This window comes from Nicotiana sylvestris, chromosome 12 (genome assembly GCF_000393655.2).
Source record: "Nicotiana sylvestris chromosome 12, ASM39365v2, whole genome shotgun sequence".
Taxonomy (NCBI): Eukaryota; Viridiplantae; Streptophyta; class Magnoliopsida; order Solanales; family Solanaceae; genus Nicotiana; species Nicotiana sylvestris.
The window spans coordinates 895,413-912,818 of NC_091068.1; the positions used below are offsets into that span (position 1 = coordinate 895,413).

General features: G+C 35.1%; 2 protein-coding genes across 3 annotated transcripts; one reads left to right on the forward strand and one right to left on the reverse strand.

The window, feature by feature from the left end:
* Window positions 1–709: 709 nt before the first annotated feature.
* LOC104248629 (protein NLP6-like) lies at window positions 710–6,341 on the reverse strand. 2 transcript variants are annotated; one of them, XM_009804933.2, is made up of 5 exons: window positions 5,894–6,341; window positions 4,306–4,883; window positions 3,144–3,191; window positions 2,121–3,051; window positions 710–2,011 (listed from the first exon to the last, which is right to left on the reverse strand). In XM_009804933.2, exons 1-5 carry the CDS (start codon window positions 6,222–6,224, stop codon window positions 867–869), a joined length of 3,033 nt encoding a protein of 1,010 aa, XP_009803235.1. In that variant the 5' UTR covers window positions 6,225–6,341; the 3' UTR covers window positions 710–866. The 2 variants fall into 2 exon arrangements, with proteins under 2 accessions (XP_009803235.1, XP_070021531.1); XM_070165430.1 differs by having other exon boundaries at window positions 5,890–6,073.
* Window positions 6,342–11,466: 5,125 nt separating this feature from the next.
* Window positions 11,467–15,041, forward strand: LOC138884237 (uncharacterized). The gene is made up of 8 exons (XM_070165310.1): window positions 11,467–11,652; window positions 11,724–12,192; window positions 12,304–12,851; window positions 12,976–13,081; window positions 13,459–13,658; window positions 13,812–13,953; window positions 14,066–14,208; window positions 14,295–15,041. Exons 1-8 carry the CDS (start codon window positions 11,467–11,469, stop codon window positions 15,039–15,041), a joined length of 2,541 nt encoding a protein of 846 aa, XP_070021411.1.
* Window positions 15,042–17,406: the final 2,365 nt, after the last annotated feature.

The following is a 17,406-nucleotide window of genomic DNA, read 5'->3' on the forward strand; positions in this document are numbered from 1 at the left end:
CATACTTGTTTAAATTATGTTTAATGAAATATTTTAATAAGTTGACTTGCAAATATCATAGTATTATGAGTTGGTTTTACTATAGTTTTATATTTATGATAAAAGTATTGTTTGATATGCAGCTTAAAATACTTGATCAAAATAAAGGGCAGCCCGGTGCACTAAGCTCCCGCGATGTGCGGGTTTTGGGGAAGGGCCGACCTCAAGGGTCTATCGTACGCATTCTTACCCTATATTTCTGCAAGAGGCTATTTCCACGGCTCGAACTCGTGACCTCTTGGTCACATGACAACAACTTTACCAGTTACGCCAAACTCCTCTTTTACTTGATCAAAATACATCTATGTAATTGTCAAACTATATTAAATGAAATGTTCTAACAAGTTGACCTGCAAATATGATAATATGAATTATTGAGATGTGATATAATCAAGTCTAGTGATTTGTCTGTTTAATATCTAATTACTTAATATTCAGGTTTAGGTGAACACTTACGTCAATAATGGGATGAATTTCTCTTTTCTTCTTCTTATTTTTTTTTTTACTATCTATTTTTCATAACCTGTCCAGACCAACTTGCGCACGCCTTGCTATCGGTACCTACTGTCAATCCAATGAATTGTCTATCCAAAATCTGTTGTCTCCTTGAATAAAAGAAGGAAATTTTAAAAATAGAATTTGGTTGGGAAGCAAAAGAAACAAGAAGAAAAAAAAACAACTAATTTCCTCAGAGGATTGATACAATTGGAAGCTTGTTACAATTTTAGACAATATGTCAATCAAAATTTACACATATTATGGACAAGATCCTAGTATTACAAGAATGGTTTGACTAATTTTATGTATTTACAGCCTAATTCTTATTATCATTTACCTGAGCTCTCACATGAGCTCCCTAGGTTGGACATAATATCATGAACTAACAACCTGACAATACTGCTACCAGATGATAATGAGATATCGACATATTCCTGCAAATCTGCATCACAAGAAATTGAAACTAACTCGAGATCATCATCTCGATACTTGATGTCGAACGTTCCCAGCTCTAACTTGAGCCTCTTTGCTACTTCTTCGTTCAACTTAACTATACCAGAATTTAAACAAAGCCGAAATCTTATGATATCTTCCCTATATGCTGCTTTTATTGTAACGAATGTCACTTCAGGCCAGGCAGAATACTGTGGCAGCGTGTCAGCAGGAACATAAACAGGGTCCTTGGCAATTTTATCAGAAAATGGTGGGTTTTGCAAACCGTATTCTGGGACACATTCATCAACCAGAGCGTCTCCAGCTGGACAAAGATTTCTCAGATCATGAGAGCTGCCTGCATCCTCGACAAGCATTCCCCCAAACGGCTCCTGAGCACGTTCTGGAATAAAAGGCCTAGGTATTAGGAATGCAGCGGCTAAGTTATTTTCTGTTGTGGTTTGATGAGCTGCTTCCAGAGAGCCTCCCACTTTCATGCATGCCTCATGTGCTGGTGAATTAACCAGGTCGTTCTGAGGGGAGAATTCATTTCCAGCGGAAGGACTGCCTTGGCATGAACCCTGGGATGTAGGTGTCCCTGCGCTCTCTTCTCTTGATACACTCCCAGTTCTGGACTTATGTGAGCCTTCAGCACGCAGAGAACCATTCTGCGGAATGAATTCCTCCTTCCTGGTTACCCTTCCTCCTAGCATTTGATTTGAGGGTTCAGCTTCTTCATGACTTTCTGGTGTTCCATGGTTGGAGAACTCATTCTTCTCCTCATGAAATACTGAAGGTTTAGATAATGGTGAACTTGGTAGATTGGAACCACTAGCACAAGCAGGCCAAGAAATAGACCCAACAGCAGTAGGAAGGGAATTTGGTGCCAGTGAGGTAAGAGTAAATGCACCTTCAGTTCCTTGAACGGATTCAATTACACACTTTAGCTTTGAAAGTGAACGGTTGACCTTATTTATCTTGCGAGATGGCCATCTAGAGATTCCATGCTGCCTACAAATGCGTTTCATTGTGGTAGGGCAAACTGTAGTTGCAAGAACATTAATGAGAAAAAGCTATAAAAAAAAATAGAAAAGAAACGTGCATATATGAGCATTTTGGTCAACAAAAAGCATTTCAAATCGAGAACATACCACCAAGACTCTTAGCAGCATCCTTAAGACTTCCAGCAAAATACTGTTGCAAAACCTCTAAGCTTATTGTTTTCTCAGCTTTTCCACGTTTTCTCTCTGATTTCTTTCCCGTCGGTTTATTGTCAGAGGGGGATATGTGGTTAGGGGCTTCACCTGTGCCACTTTTGCTCCCTGCACCCTTTGCAACATCAGATTCCACTGAAAACTGCTGCTCTCCCAATGGATCAAGATGTGTCCGTCCATTTGGTAAACGAGTAGGCTGAGGAAGAGATTTCGGTGCTGGTACAGATTCAGGCTTCGCATCTATTTTCTCTTCCATGGAAGCCTTAATTATCTCAACTGAGCTCCAGTCATGCTCAAGTTCCTCTCCAGAAGCAATGCTGAGACTCCTGAAGTGCTGCTTCATTGTCAATAAGAGCGAGTTAAGCAAAGCCTGCTGATCGCTGTAATCCCCCGAGTTCGGTGGTAGAAAAAATTCCAGAATATAATCATCATTGCCGGTGTGACTGCTCCGTAAGCAGATTGCAAAACAACTGGTCAACCCGAACAAGCGCGCATAATGTACCAAGGGATACTCAGTTTTGCAAAATTGTGTAATATCTTCACAAAAGCATGATTTCTGTGAAGCATATGCTCGTCCAGCAACTCCCTGTCCCTTTTGCAAGTGATGTTCTGCACAGGCCTCACGGAAACCCCACATGTGAGCATCAACCACATAAAATGCTACGTCCGTTGTGGACATACAGATCTGTCCCATGCAGCTTCCATCAAAGCTACTACAGCTCTTTTTCAACCCACCGCCATCAGCCAGAACACTGCGATGCCTGCACGGAACCCATGTCTGAGCCAGAGGCAATTGGTAAGTTTCACATACCGCAGTTAGTATCTCCAAGATTTCAACCAATGCATTCTGCCGGCCTTCATTGCAAATCTGGTTCATATACCCCATCACATATACTTGTTCAGAAAAATGATGAAAAAACCACTTGAACAACGAGAATTGTTTACAGAACTGTTCCTTACCTGAGTGTTTGGGTGGTCCAATATCTCCGAACTTTTCAAATTCACAGTCTGCAGAAAGCACAAATTATTAACTAAAGAGACTTCATCTTGAAAGAAGAAAAAGTAGGAAAGGATGATGGATGCATTTGGTTTAGATGAAAGACACATCTATCTACTCAAAACTTTTTAATGTCTTACATACGTAACCACACTATTTGGATCAACTTTTGCTGATAGGTATCATGCCATTGAATGGATGTTCAGATGCACCTTTTATGAGCCAAACATATCAAACATTTCCTATTGAATGCAAGGAAGAAGACTAAAAGTTTTATAGGCAAAGTATACATTGTGATAAGTGATAACCACTATAATGCATAGGCAAGCGAAAAATAATGGTGATCTTCAACAGGGAGGTTCTCCAATTTATCATTTCAAACTCAATAGAATCTGAAAATATCCCAAAGAATCACTGAGGTAACACTTTTAGAACCACTGTTGGATTTCCTCACCAGCTTTTCTCGTATTTGGATCCAACAAGTGACAAACACCCCATCAAGTTTGGGCTAACAATCAGGACCTTAGCATAGGCACATAGAATTGACACACAAGTTTTATGAGACTTCATTCATGATCAAACCATGCAGTTGAAAAATATTGTTTACATCATCTTGGATCTGGTTATGTAAACTCGAGGAACATGGACTGCTGATCATTTAGTTTGATGGCCGTTGCCTCAACAAATATGCAGCTATCCGAGCCAAGATATTAACTCTTGAAATAGTACCACTTTTAGCTATTGAAGACTCAAAAGGCATTTAACCAAGTGCTACAACAATGACACTGCAGGCATTTCATAACAAACATTGTTAGCCATTAACGCTGGACACAATGTCTAACTTGTAAAGTGGCTTATCTATCTTGCCCTTGAACTGAATTAAGCACTTGTATAAAGACTGAAAAGCTATGTATGGCAGAGACTTAATGAAATTTTATAAGTTGTGAACACACATCAATGAACAAAACCTCAGCCTCCACCGGAGCGATAGATGCAATAAATGGCTACATTTCAAAAACATTCTACTATAGTTGATGCAGAAACACAATATCCAATGACCAATATTACCAAAAGCTAAGACATCTAACCTGAGATATGAATTAGAAAAAGGTTAAAAGAACCAACCTCGAGTGCTTTGCATACTTTATCCACCTCAGCAGCATAGTTAATCTTCTGGGAGGTCATTATGAGCTCCAGTACACCAAGACAAGATTGTCCAGATGGTTCAAATACAGGCAGCGCTAAAGTTCCTCGAACATTGTAATGCAGAGCATGATCAAGACGAGGGAACTCTTTACTGGAGTAATATTGCACGTTTGGTGTCCATTCAGGCAACTTCAGGCGAAAGACACGGCCCGGAAGTCCAAGAACTCCACCAGTCTCTCCATCCGCAGCAAACATATACATAAGAGAAACTGTTCGATACTGATGAAGCCCATTACAATCTGGATCAAGAACAAAGGGCTGTCCTGAAGTTGTCAGTACATACCGACCTGCGTCCTTTACAGGTGCCCAAACCTGAGCTAAAACTCGCTCTCCCGTCGATTCCTTGAAGTATCGGAGTGCTTGTGTCATCCTCTCCTTGATTATACAAGACCCATTTGGATAATCTCTAGGTGCTAGCTCCAAAATTGGTGAAGGAAGTCGTCCTTTATCAGCGTTGACAGAGACAGTTTCAGTTGTAGCCTCGGGATCATCAGTATCTGCTCCAAAAATGAAAGGCAAATAGATGATTCTTTCATTGTGTGTGACCAGCCAATGATGCACATTCAACTTGTTTATTCTTTTAATGGGGACCAAGTAAAGATAACTTCATAAATCACAAAGTACAGCGACTCTTGGAGAATCTAATTATGGACAGACTACATCTAGTCATTATAAAGTTTAAGATGGAAAAAAGTTTAACTTTTGTACATCAACATTCTATGTTGTTGGAAAAATAACTTACAGAAGAGTGACAGCATAGTTTTAATTGTTTTGCTATGTGAAGTAATCTTTTTCCTTTTTTGATAAGTACTATGTGCAGTAATTTTTTTGCTTATAATACTGAATTCATCAAAAAGAAAAAAACATGACTTGGTAGCTGGTTCAATGTTGCACTAAATCACAGTATCTTTGTACTGTTTTCTTTAATAAAGACAACAAATATTTCTACATATTCTTTTAATTAATATGTGTGCTGATTGTTTACACTAAACCAATAAATAAATGTATCTTTCTTTTTAATAAAATTGTTACCACTAAAGCACTGTTTCAATATCTGCAGAAAGTTTTGCAAATTTTTTTAAAGTTTTTGCATTTGTTTGATACTGTTTTTCCGAGAAGAGTTACAAATTCTGCAAAAAAAAATAGCAAAAGACCGTTGTTGGAAAGCTTAAAACAAACTCCATAAAATTTGAATGTCCAAAAAGTCACCGATTTTAAAGCAAGACTAAAAAGTCAACTAACGTAACATAAAGTTCTTCAAATATTATCAGTGAATTTTAACCTATGATAGAAGTTTAGTTATCATTCTATCAGATTATTAATTAATGATTATGTACAAATTTACCTGTAATTATCTAATAAATGACATGAATATACAAATATTTTTTACATTGTAAGTATATATAACTTAAACTCTATGCAAAAATAGCAAGTCAACAGTAACTTTCCTACAAAATTCTTCAAATATTATCAAGGAAAAACAGCTTAAACTCAAAGGCTTACATACAAGTAGCACCAAATCTAGGGTGACTGGAGAGACGGAGAGCACCGGAGAATGAATTTCCGGCAGGTTTTTCGTCAATATCATCGGAAAATGCCCAAAGAGGAGAACAAGGAAGAAATGGCGAGGCAGGATTAGACGAAACAGCTGCTGCCGCAGCGAAAATCTGATCAAACGACCAGGAAGCGTCGATATCGAGATCGAGATCCATCATCATCGTCGTTGATTCTCTCGCCGCCGCCGTGTACGGTGATTGTTGCGGTGGAGGAGGAGGAGAAAACTCCTTTGACTTTGTTGGCAGATATTTTGAAGTAATTTTTTCTTCTGGTTCTGCCATTTCTGTTCAAATTTTCTCCAGATTTTTTGCTTCTTCTTCTTCTACTATTATATACTCTTATTTTTTTTCTAAGAGAAGAGAGGGAAAATATGTTAAAAGGCAATTGAAAGAGTGTGATTCTATTGAAAAATGAGAATCTAATAGTAGTTGGGCACTTGGGCTACTACTTGTTGGTAATTCAATGGATTAAAGAATAAAGAAATATTCTATGCAATCACTATCTTTTTTTGGTTCCCGTCCCGATGTTCAGTACCCGCATTAAGGTCTGACTAAGTCCGGATTCACGCCGGAAAGTCTTACATTGAGAGTAACACGTTGGAAAGTCTCACATTGAGAGGTAAAACGTTCTCTATCAAGGGTGACTCCATACCAAAGACTCGAACTCGAAACTTCTGATTAAGAATAAAGTAATATTTATTACTCCTTACTACAACTCTTGTTGATCTATGCATCACTATCTCCCATTCAGTGGCGGAGTCAGAATTTTCGTTAAGGAATGTCAAAATATATAAAAATAAACATACCAAGAAATAAGGAGAGTCAATACATAGTATATATATATACATATAATTTATTTTTTTACCTACCTATACAGTGTATTTTTCCCGCGAAGGCCTTCCTATAAGGTGGCTTCGCCGCTGCTCCCATAGTAAATATTTGTACGAATTCGAATTAATTGGATACTGATTTCAAGTATTTGATATTTGGAGTATTATCCAACTAATTCGAATTCATCGTAAAAAGTCTACTATTAGAGATTTTAGATCTTTGCTATAAAGACGATTTCATTCCTGAATCGAGATTTGTTATAAAGTAGAATATGGTAAAGAAGAAAGATGTTAAACTTTAGCACTAAGTTTAGAAATAGTGAATGATAATAAGTAATCCTCTAATGTTGAATTTGCATGAATATAGCAAAATTTACAGTATTTTTTCGTTCTTAACTAGAGATTTTGAATTCGGAAAAAAATTGAATAGTAAAAGTTTCAATAATAGACAAGTTACTAGTTCGGAATTGAAGCATAACTGATTCGTTGATATCACCTTCATATTACAATCTCGTCATCAGCGGCGGAGCCATTTTTGTGTAATGGGAAAATTACACAATGTAGATAAATAAATAAAAAAAATTTATGTATATATATTATAAGTTGAATCTCATTTTCTTTATGTTCTGATACTCCTAAATGATTCATCGTGGCTTGTCATAAAACTTAGTGTCCAATGTATATAGTATTAGATAAAACATTATTGTATAATATATATTATTATTATTTTGCTAAATATCATGATCGTATTTTTAGTGTTCCATGGAGAATAAATGTAAACGTGCAATGATTGTACGGCATTGTAGTATGATTTGAGAATATTGTCCTAATGAAGTTGTTAAGTAAAGTTGACAACAATTATTAAGTGTTGGTTGAAGTAATTATTATTACCCAAAAATATACATACAAAAAAATTCAATATTTTCGACTGACATAATCCATAGAAAATAAGATTAAAATCTCAAATTTACACGTTATATATCAATAAATTCGTAGAAATATCGATATATGAGCTCCTTTTTTCTTTTTTTCTTTTTTCTTTTTTTCTTTTTCAAATTACCGCAAGGTGGAGAAAAAGAAATTGCTCTTTTTTTTTTAACAATAAAGAAGAACGAAAAATATTTTTAAAAGAAAAAGTAATTTTCAATAGCAACGTCATTGTACATGGAGTAGAATATTAAAGCATCAAATTCTCTCTTTTCTTCTTTTTGTCTCAATTTTATGTTGTCATTTTGTTGTTGATCGAAAGAGACATCTTCATTTTGATTGACTTGAGGATACATTTACAATATTTTTTCCTTCCTTATTTTTCTTTATTTTACCTTTCTATTATTATTTTTAGGAGAAAGAAAATAACGAGAATCGAATTTAAACTACATTTTGTTCATTATTGAATTTCCCCGACATTATGAAAATTATTGAATTTACCCTTATATTATAAATTACATACCATTAAACTATATTGATAAACTTTTATCCTACTTCATTGTTTGTCTATTTGATCAAAAAACTAATAAATGTATGATATGTATTTACCTATAGATATCTATCCCTAAATCGTGGTTATTTAATAATATTTAACTACATTAAATCAATTAATCATAATAAATTTAAGCTGGTATACAATCGTCAAATCTTGGAAGGGAGCTGAATGAGACTCTTCTTTCTTCTACTATTGGATTCGATGTTGTAGATGAACTGCTTCCAAGAACGAGATATGGTATTGATCAAGTATTTATATTTACATATTATATACACGTTACACGTTTTTTTTTTTCTTCCAATAATTACCCTCCTAGAATTAAATTAACTTGATGGCGGGAGTAGGTAAGTATTTATAGTGATTCGCCACAAAGTAATTTATCAGTTTAAAAGTTATTCCCTTGGCCAAATAGCCTTAACTTTATGTCGACTTTAGTCGTGCTGACATTTTGTAGCAACAATAATAGTTATAAAAGTCGAATAGGTCTCTATTAAAGTAATTATTCCTTGGTGATTTACATAAAATTTATATTTTATAGTCGAAAATGTCGCCACTAAAAGTTGGCATAGCCAATGAATAATTACTTTAGTGGTGACGTTTTCGATTTTTGTAGTGCCTATAGTTGCAACAAAATATCAACACTTGTGTGATTAAAGTCGGCATAAAGTTAGGGATATTGTGGACGAGAGAGTTGCTTGTGAAAGGACAAATTGTTTTTGTGGCGAACTTTGTCGCCTCTGAAAGTCGAAGTATCGTCACTAAAGTCGGCACAGCAGGCTACCACATCACGTCGCCACTAGTAAAGACGACTTATCATGCAGACCTTAGTGGCGCCAGTTTACTTTGAGTGGCGACTTTTGTCGCCACAAAAACTATTTCTCATTTTGAAAGCAATTCCCTTCGCCACAATAGCCTTAGAAGTCCAAGCCCATGCAAAAATGACCTCATTGTCATGGGAGCCCTTTCCTTACTCCTCAATATAGTCGCATGTTCTATACATTAAGATTTGCAGCACCTATTCAGGAGCTGGGGAATCGGCTTGTAAGGAAATCTTGATTGAAAGTCCATATCTTTCTATTTTCCTCTATCTCCAGCTAGAAAAGAATGTATGCATCAAACTTTGATGTCTCACTGGTTTAGATACGACGAGATAATCATCAAAGTTCTAGAATCTCAACTGGAATACCTCACTGCACCAGTACCGGTTATGAGCCACATTCAGCGAAGTGTTTCTGGTCTTTGTCCCCTTAATGCATTATAAATTGCTAGAAAAATGAAAAAGAAAACAAACTTAAATTCTATAGGTTTAGCTAAGACGATTTCGGAAATTAAGAAATTCTTCGATTTCTTGCGGAAACAAATGATTAAACCATCTGCTTCTCAACTTTATGCCGACTTTAGTCGCATAAGTGCTGACATTTTGTAGCAACTACGGTCGCGATAAAAGTCGAATAGGTCACCATTACTGTAATTATTGGTTGACAATATACCTAAGATCTATTTCTATTCAATATTCTTTTGTCGTGTAATTATTTATGTTTTGTAGCAACTTTAGCTGCCAATAAATAATTTATACGATTTTCTAAAAGAAAATGTTGAAGAAAGATAAATGATCAGACTTGTAATCTAAAGGTATCTTGATGTTGCTTTTCATATGATAAAATGACACTAGACAAAATTTCTCGGAGGTGATAGATTTTTCAAGTACTAATTTCTTTTGTAAATCTAAAGGTATTTTGTCAAGAGTTGATGGTTGATGGTTCATGAAATCATGTGTGATTAGACTGGGTACATAGGTCGGGTTGGTTCGGATTTTGCAATTACCAAACCAAACTAATTGTGTCGGGTTATTAAATCTAAAGACCAAATCAAACCAATAAAACTCGGGTTTTTCAATCTCGGTTTTTCTCGGGTTATTCGGGTTTTTTTCCGGTAAAATCTTCGTAGCACAAAACATATAACTTGTACTCAAAATATTTCTTCAATCCTAGTAAGATACAACTATATAAGGTATTTTTTTTAAAATAATACAAAATATGAGATGTGTCATGGCATTATCCTAGAATATTCAACAATTAAAATAATAAAATTATGTAATATAAATATTGCTAATTAAAAAGCTATAATAAAAATAAACATAATCTAAAAGAACTAAGTCATGCTAAAATAAGTAGAGTAGTAGGGGAGCATTAATTACATGACTAAACGTTAAAGAAAAAATAAAAATAGGTTATGCATTTTTATCTAAATTGTTGCAAAACAAAAAATAGATATTCAATACATTGTCGTTCGTAGAATTGAATTGAATGTCTTTTGTTAGTATTAGTATTGATTTGATTTTGGTTTGGGCTTTTTGTTTTAACTTACTATATTAATGACTATAATACTTATTGGAATATTCAAAAGTTCTAAGTCCAACCTTAAAATAATACCTTAAAAGATAAAATTATGGAAAGTTTAAGAAATATTTATAAATTACATCACAATAAGTACATTTATATATTAAATATATCTAATATTTCTATATATGTAATGTCGGGTTGGTTTGGTTTCGGTTTGACGTTCTTTAGTTAAAACCAAACTGTTGAGATTGATTGAGTATATTTATATACTTGTACTTGTTAGTTAGTTAGTTAGTATTAGAGGTGATTTGTTAGCTTAATAAGTCGTTTAGCAGTGTCATTAGTCAGTTAGTTTTGCATAGGTTAGTCCCCACCATCTGACAGCTGTCAATGTGTATATACGGTATCCAATACAATCAATAGAAATTACTTTGCATTTCTCAATTCTTCTCCTTCGATCTAGAATGTTCTCAGCTCCAGCTTGGAGCTTCATCTCCAATGGAGTTCGAACCCTGTAGTTTCAGTTCTTCACATGGTATTAGAGCGAGGCTCTGTTCCCTAGTCTCATCTCTGATTTTATGCTGTTCCGCTTCAATTCTAACTTGAGATTACGCATCAATTTCGTGAGTTCATGCAATTTTTTGTTTTTACCAAATTCGATTGAGTTTTTGGTTCAGTTCTAGATCTGAAGATAAAATCTTCTAAGTTTTGCATCGATCTCTGACTCCAGCTCAATTTTCTGTTTAGATCAGTTTTCGTTTGTATCGATCTATCGCTTCAACTAGTTTTTCAGTTGTAGTTCAATCTTCGATTCTACTTGAGATATAGTTTTTTTTACTTCATCCTCAATTTTTTCAATTCTTCAAATCATGGCCGGAGAAGATAACATCGCTGATCCAGTCATTGAGACGCAAAATCTGGTGATAGAAGTTATGGATTCCACTAATCCTCTATATATGCATCCATCAGAAAATGCTGGATCAAGTTTGGTACCAATGCCTTTTGATGGAATAGGATATAGATCCTGGAGAAGAGGAGTTCTACGAGCATTATCTGTAAAGAAAAAATTGGATTCATTAATGGAAAATGTAGGAAATCTAATTCTGAATCTACAAATTATGGACAGTGGGAAAGGTGCGACGATATGGTCACCTCATGGATTTTGAATTCACTTTCAAAGGATATAGCAGATAGCCTACAATATGTGAATGATTCAAAGGAACTTTGGCAAGAATTTGAAGACGGATATGACCAAACTAACAGAGCAAAAATGTATCAGCTTCAAAAGGAAATCAATGATTTAACCCAAGGCTCATTGGACGTCACTGGTTATTACACAAAGATGAAGAAACTTTGGGAGGAATTGCACACGTTGAATGCCAACACTCAGTGCAATTGCCAATGCATTTGTGGAGCAAAGGCAAATATGTATAAGGAAGAGCAAGATAGGAGGCTAATTCAATTTTTAATGGGCTTAAATGAGGTATACACAGTAATAAGAGGTAGCATCTTAATGATGAATCCACTGCCCACAATAGCCCAAGTATTCTCAATTTTGATTCAGGAGGAAAAGCAACGTGAAGTTAGACCACACAGTCAGTTAAATTTAGAATCAGTTTCAATGAATGTTCATGGTCAACCAAACAATGGTTTTAGAACAAATTATAATCAGATGACAAACACATGAAGTAACTCCAACAGATCAGGGTACAGAGGTCCACGTCTGTTCTGTGACTACTGTAAAAGGCCAGGCCATACCAAGGACAAGTGCTACAAATTACATGGCTTCCCACAGAATTTCAAGTTCACAAAAGGTAGAAATGTAGCATCAGCAGCAAATGTACATGGAGGACTTCAAAAATTTCCTACCGGAGAACATGATCTAGCTGAGAGCAATGGACAAAATCAACATCAAACTCAAATTGCACCAAACCTGACCAAGGACCAGTACAATCAGCTACTGAGCCTATTGGAGAAACTTCATATTGGAACTGTAGCTGAGACCACAAACAACATCACAAATGGAGCTGTAAACTTCGCAGGTATATTGGTTTGTTGTACTTATGATGAAATCATTGGTGATCTTTCATATAAGTGTTCACATTTACCTGCTAACTTTTGGATTTTGGATTCTGGTGCATCAAATCACATGTCCTATAACAAGAACTTATTCACCAACACTAGAGTCTTGCCATATCCCTTCTTAGTTACCCTTCCAAATGGTTATAGGGTTAAAGTGACAGAAATAGGTGATGTAGTTCTTAGTCCAAGACGGACCTTATACGGGGTGCTTCAAATTCAATCTTGTCTCTATTCATTCTTTGACCTTACAACTCAAGTCGATTGTTAATTTTTCTGCCTATACTTGTATATTGCAGGCCCCTTCAATGAAGATACCTCTAGAGATTGGTAGAGCAAGAAATGGTCTGTACTTCTTCTGCTCAGAGTGTCAATCAGCAAATCTAGCTTCTTTTTTCAGTTATGGTATTTCTAACTCATGTCATGATACTAGAATTGTGTAGACTGGTTCATTGTCTACATCTCCAATTGTAAATAGCTGCCAGTCAAATAATAAAACAGTTTGTACTAGTAAGAGTCTAAGTAGTCTTTCTAATTCTGTGCAAGCATCTAAGTCACCTTCCTTTGCCACTGTAAATACCTATCATTCACATAATAAAAGAGCTTGTTCAAATGGTTCTAGTTCCTTATCTGTTTCAGACCATGCAAATTGTGTTGATTACTTATGGCATAATAGATTAGGCCATGTGCCTTTTATGAAAATGAGAGGGATCCATTCCATACCAATCAATTTTGCACCTAAACAACCTTTTCTTTGTTCAATTTGTCCTATGGCTAGACAGGGCAGACTTCCCTTCACCATTCTGTCACTGGTTCACCTATATCTGCTGATGCTATTACAGATTCCTCTCCACAAGACTTATTCATTGTGCACACACATGAGCAACAAACAACAACCAATCTGGACACTGCCACCAATGTTATGCCTAATTCCTCTACTAATTCTCCTATCATATTGCCTGAACCTAGAAAATCCTCAAAGGTACATAATCCACCTTCTTACTTAAATGACTATGTTTGCTCCCTTCCAACACTGAAAAACCAACCACAACATGAACACACACATACACTCAACTCTCTTCTTTCTAAAACTCAACAGATTTATCTTCACACATTATGCCACAATAGTCAGTAGGTCATGGGGAACATTTCTCATGAGAGTGAACCATGTTCATATGAGGAGGCAACCATGAACCCTGCTTGGCAAGCAGCTATGACACAAGAATTTGAGGCCTTATATGTTAATCACACTTGGGATCTATTGGTTTTGCCTACAGGTAAGAAGACCATAGGGTGCAAACGAGTGTACAAGATCAAGCACAAGGCAGATGAGAGCATAGAAAGATTCAAAACAAGACTTGTAGTCAAAGGTTATACACAAACAAGCAGGGATAGATTATACAGAGACCTTCTCCCCCGTTGTCAAAATGACAACTGTCAGAACATTGATAAGTGTAGCTGTGAAGAAAGGTTGGGATCTTTTCCAATTAGATGTTAATAAAGCCTTTCTGCATGGAGATTTGCATGAAGAAGTGTATATGGATGTGCCACAAGGCTTACAAATCAACACACATGCATTATGTGCAAATTGAAGAAGTCCTTATATGGACTGAAACAGGCAAGCAGACAATGGTATGACAAACTTACAGAATCTCTTTGTTCAAGAGGTTTTGTACATTCAGTAAATGACTACACCCTTTTCTACAAGAAGAATGCTATTTCCAGCATATTTGTGGTTGTATATGTGGATGATTTCATTCTCACAGGGACAAACTTAAGTGAGATTACAGCATTGAAGAATTTCCTACATGATAAATTCAAAATCAAGGATTTGGGCAAATTGCACTATTTCTTGGGTCTAGAGATATTCTATAGGACTGATGGAGTGCTCATTTCCCAGAGAAAGTTTGCCACAAATTTATTGAAGGAGTATGACTGTCTGGGTTATACTACAGTGACTTCTCCACTTGACTGTACTGTCAAACTAAAGGCAACTGAAGGACCACTATTGGCAGACCCCACATTCTATAGGAAACTTATGGGAAAGCTAAATTTTCTCACAAATACAAGGTTGGATATCACCTATAGTGTGCAACACCTGAGTCAATTTATGCAATCTCCAAGAGAACCACATCTCAAAGCTGCATTGCACGTGCTTAGATATCTAAAGGTCGATCCTACACTGGGCATTTTCTTGTCCAACAGCCCTGACTATACTTTGAGAGCATATTATGATTCAGATTGGGCCGCCTGCCCTGATTCAAGAAGATCAGTGAGTGGGTATGTAGTCCTGTTTGGAGAAAGTGCAATCAGTTGGAAATCAAAGAAGCAAGATACAGTCTCGTTGTCGTCTGCAGAAGCTTAATACAGATCCATTCGCAAAGTAGTTGGTAAGCTGATATGGTTAAGGAGACTGCCGGAGGAATTGATTGATACATGTCAAGAACTTATCCTTGTTTTCTGTGACAACCAAGTTGCTGTACATATGGCAAGAAATCTCGTGTTTCATGAGCGTACAAAGCACATAGAGGTTGATTGTCATTTCGTGAGAGATAAACTACAAGATGGACTAATCACTCTGCATCATATTTCAACAAGTGATCAACTAGCTGACATTCTAACCAAAGCTTTGATTGGCATCAAACATACAAGCATCCTTGGCAAGTTGGAAGTGAATTCTTCCCCACCAACTTGAGGGAGGGGGAGGGGTGTTGAGATTGATTGAGTATATTTATATACTTGTACTTGTTAGTTAGTTAGTATCAGAGGTGATTTGTTAGCTTAATAAGTTATTTAGCAGTGTCGTTAGTCAGTTAGTTTTGCATAGGTTAGTCCCCACTATCTGACAGCAATGTGTATATATTGTATCCAATACAATCAATAGAAATTACTTTGCATTTCTTAATTCTTCTCCTTCGATCTAGAATGTTCTCATCTCCAGCTTGGAGCTTCATCTCCAATGGAGTTCGAACCCAAATCAATTATGGTCGAATTTTTTTTTCAACACCAAACATAGTCGATTTTTTTTTTCTCAGTTTGACTTGGATTATCGGGTTGGTGCAGTTTGTCGATTTCCTTTGTACACCCCTAAGACTGGTTTTTGGCAGCTAAATCTTTTATATTTAATTTCTCTAAGAAAAGGTTCAGATATTTTTTATGTTCATCGTATTCGAAGTTGAGCAATATTATCTTTCGTTAGGCTTTTGGTATAATTTTATTCAAGTCATTACGAAAAATCATGTTTTTACCATTGACTCTTAACGAAACTCCAACTTGAACGTAATTTTGAACAATAGTTAAAAAGTTAATGGGTAAATTTGATATTTTTTCCTGAAAAGTTGCACGTGCATTCAACATTAGAACTCCGTTAATAATAAGGACAAATATAAAACAATTTACTAAAGATAAGAATATAAATGAATAAATTTTGACGTTTTGTGATTTCTCTAAAGTAAGGTATTGGAATCTGTCGTAGTATACTTTATTCATATTATATTAAGAAAAATTCATTAATGTATTTAAATTCATTAAAACAAAAAGCGAACCTACTTTTGTTGTCTTGAAGTTGAATGCTTCAAATTGTGGTCCATGGATGGTGATTAACATCTGCATCTTTTGTTACTAAGATGACGATATTACCCTCTAATTATAATTAACTCCACTTAATCACAACAAAAGTACAATTAGGGCTGATTTATTTGTTCAACATTCAACATGAGTATGATGGTTCAAATAAATATACAATTAACCTCAATCATTAGGAGAAAATATCTAAAATTTCATTTCGAGAACTAGTATTTGTGGTGAAAAACTTAACACTTTACCATTCAATATGGTGGATGGATAATATTTTTTCGCTTTTAATCAGAAGTCTTGGATTCAGATCTTTAAAATAAAGAAATGAAATATTTTTTCCATTTTAATGGGTTTTAAACGGAGTCTCGGGTTTGGATCCTTAAAATAAAAAAAATAAAATATTTTTTCCTTTTTAATGAGTCTTATACGATGCTAATCTGAATTCATCAAAGTCACCGAATTTTGAATATTGAATGGTTTTTAAAGAAATAAACTTGATGGTTTAAGTTGTCCACCCACTAAAATTTTGTTCTTAAAATATGGATGATTAAGTTTGTCAAATTAGCATGCTTCAAGTTGCCTATGATTGCAAGGCAAATTATAATTATTTAGTAATTAACTATTGGAGTTTGGAGTTCAGCCTTCTAAATTGTCTTAATCACTGAAAAAGTGTTTTCTCCTACTCAATTTTAGTTATTAAATAAATATATTGCAACTTTGTTAGACCAAAAAGGACCCCATAGAAAAAGATAGAATAGAGAGGTTCTGCGTCATGTTAAACTTATAATTAAGTAGTATTAGCAGTAGTATTTAATCCCAAAATATTTGAATTAGAAAAATCATTTACTTTTAATTTAAACACACTGGAGATTTTATTTCCTTAAACCATATTATTACTTGACCGTAAATAATGTTTGGAATTCTCGTCACCCTAGTCCATAAATATTTTTCCGAGATATCAAAAGTCTATTTATTAACGTTGTAAAAAATATCTAAATAATCAAGTCACTAATAAAATAATAACATATAAATTTCTATAATAAGTATTAACTGATAACATGATAAAAACGATAACTAACATTTTTCTATCATATTGTAAGCTCACTTATAGTGTTAATGATCTTTACTATATATATATATATATATATATATAT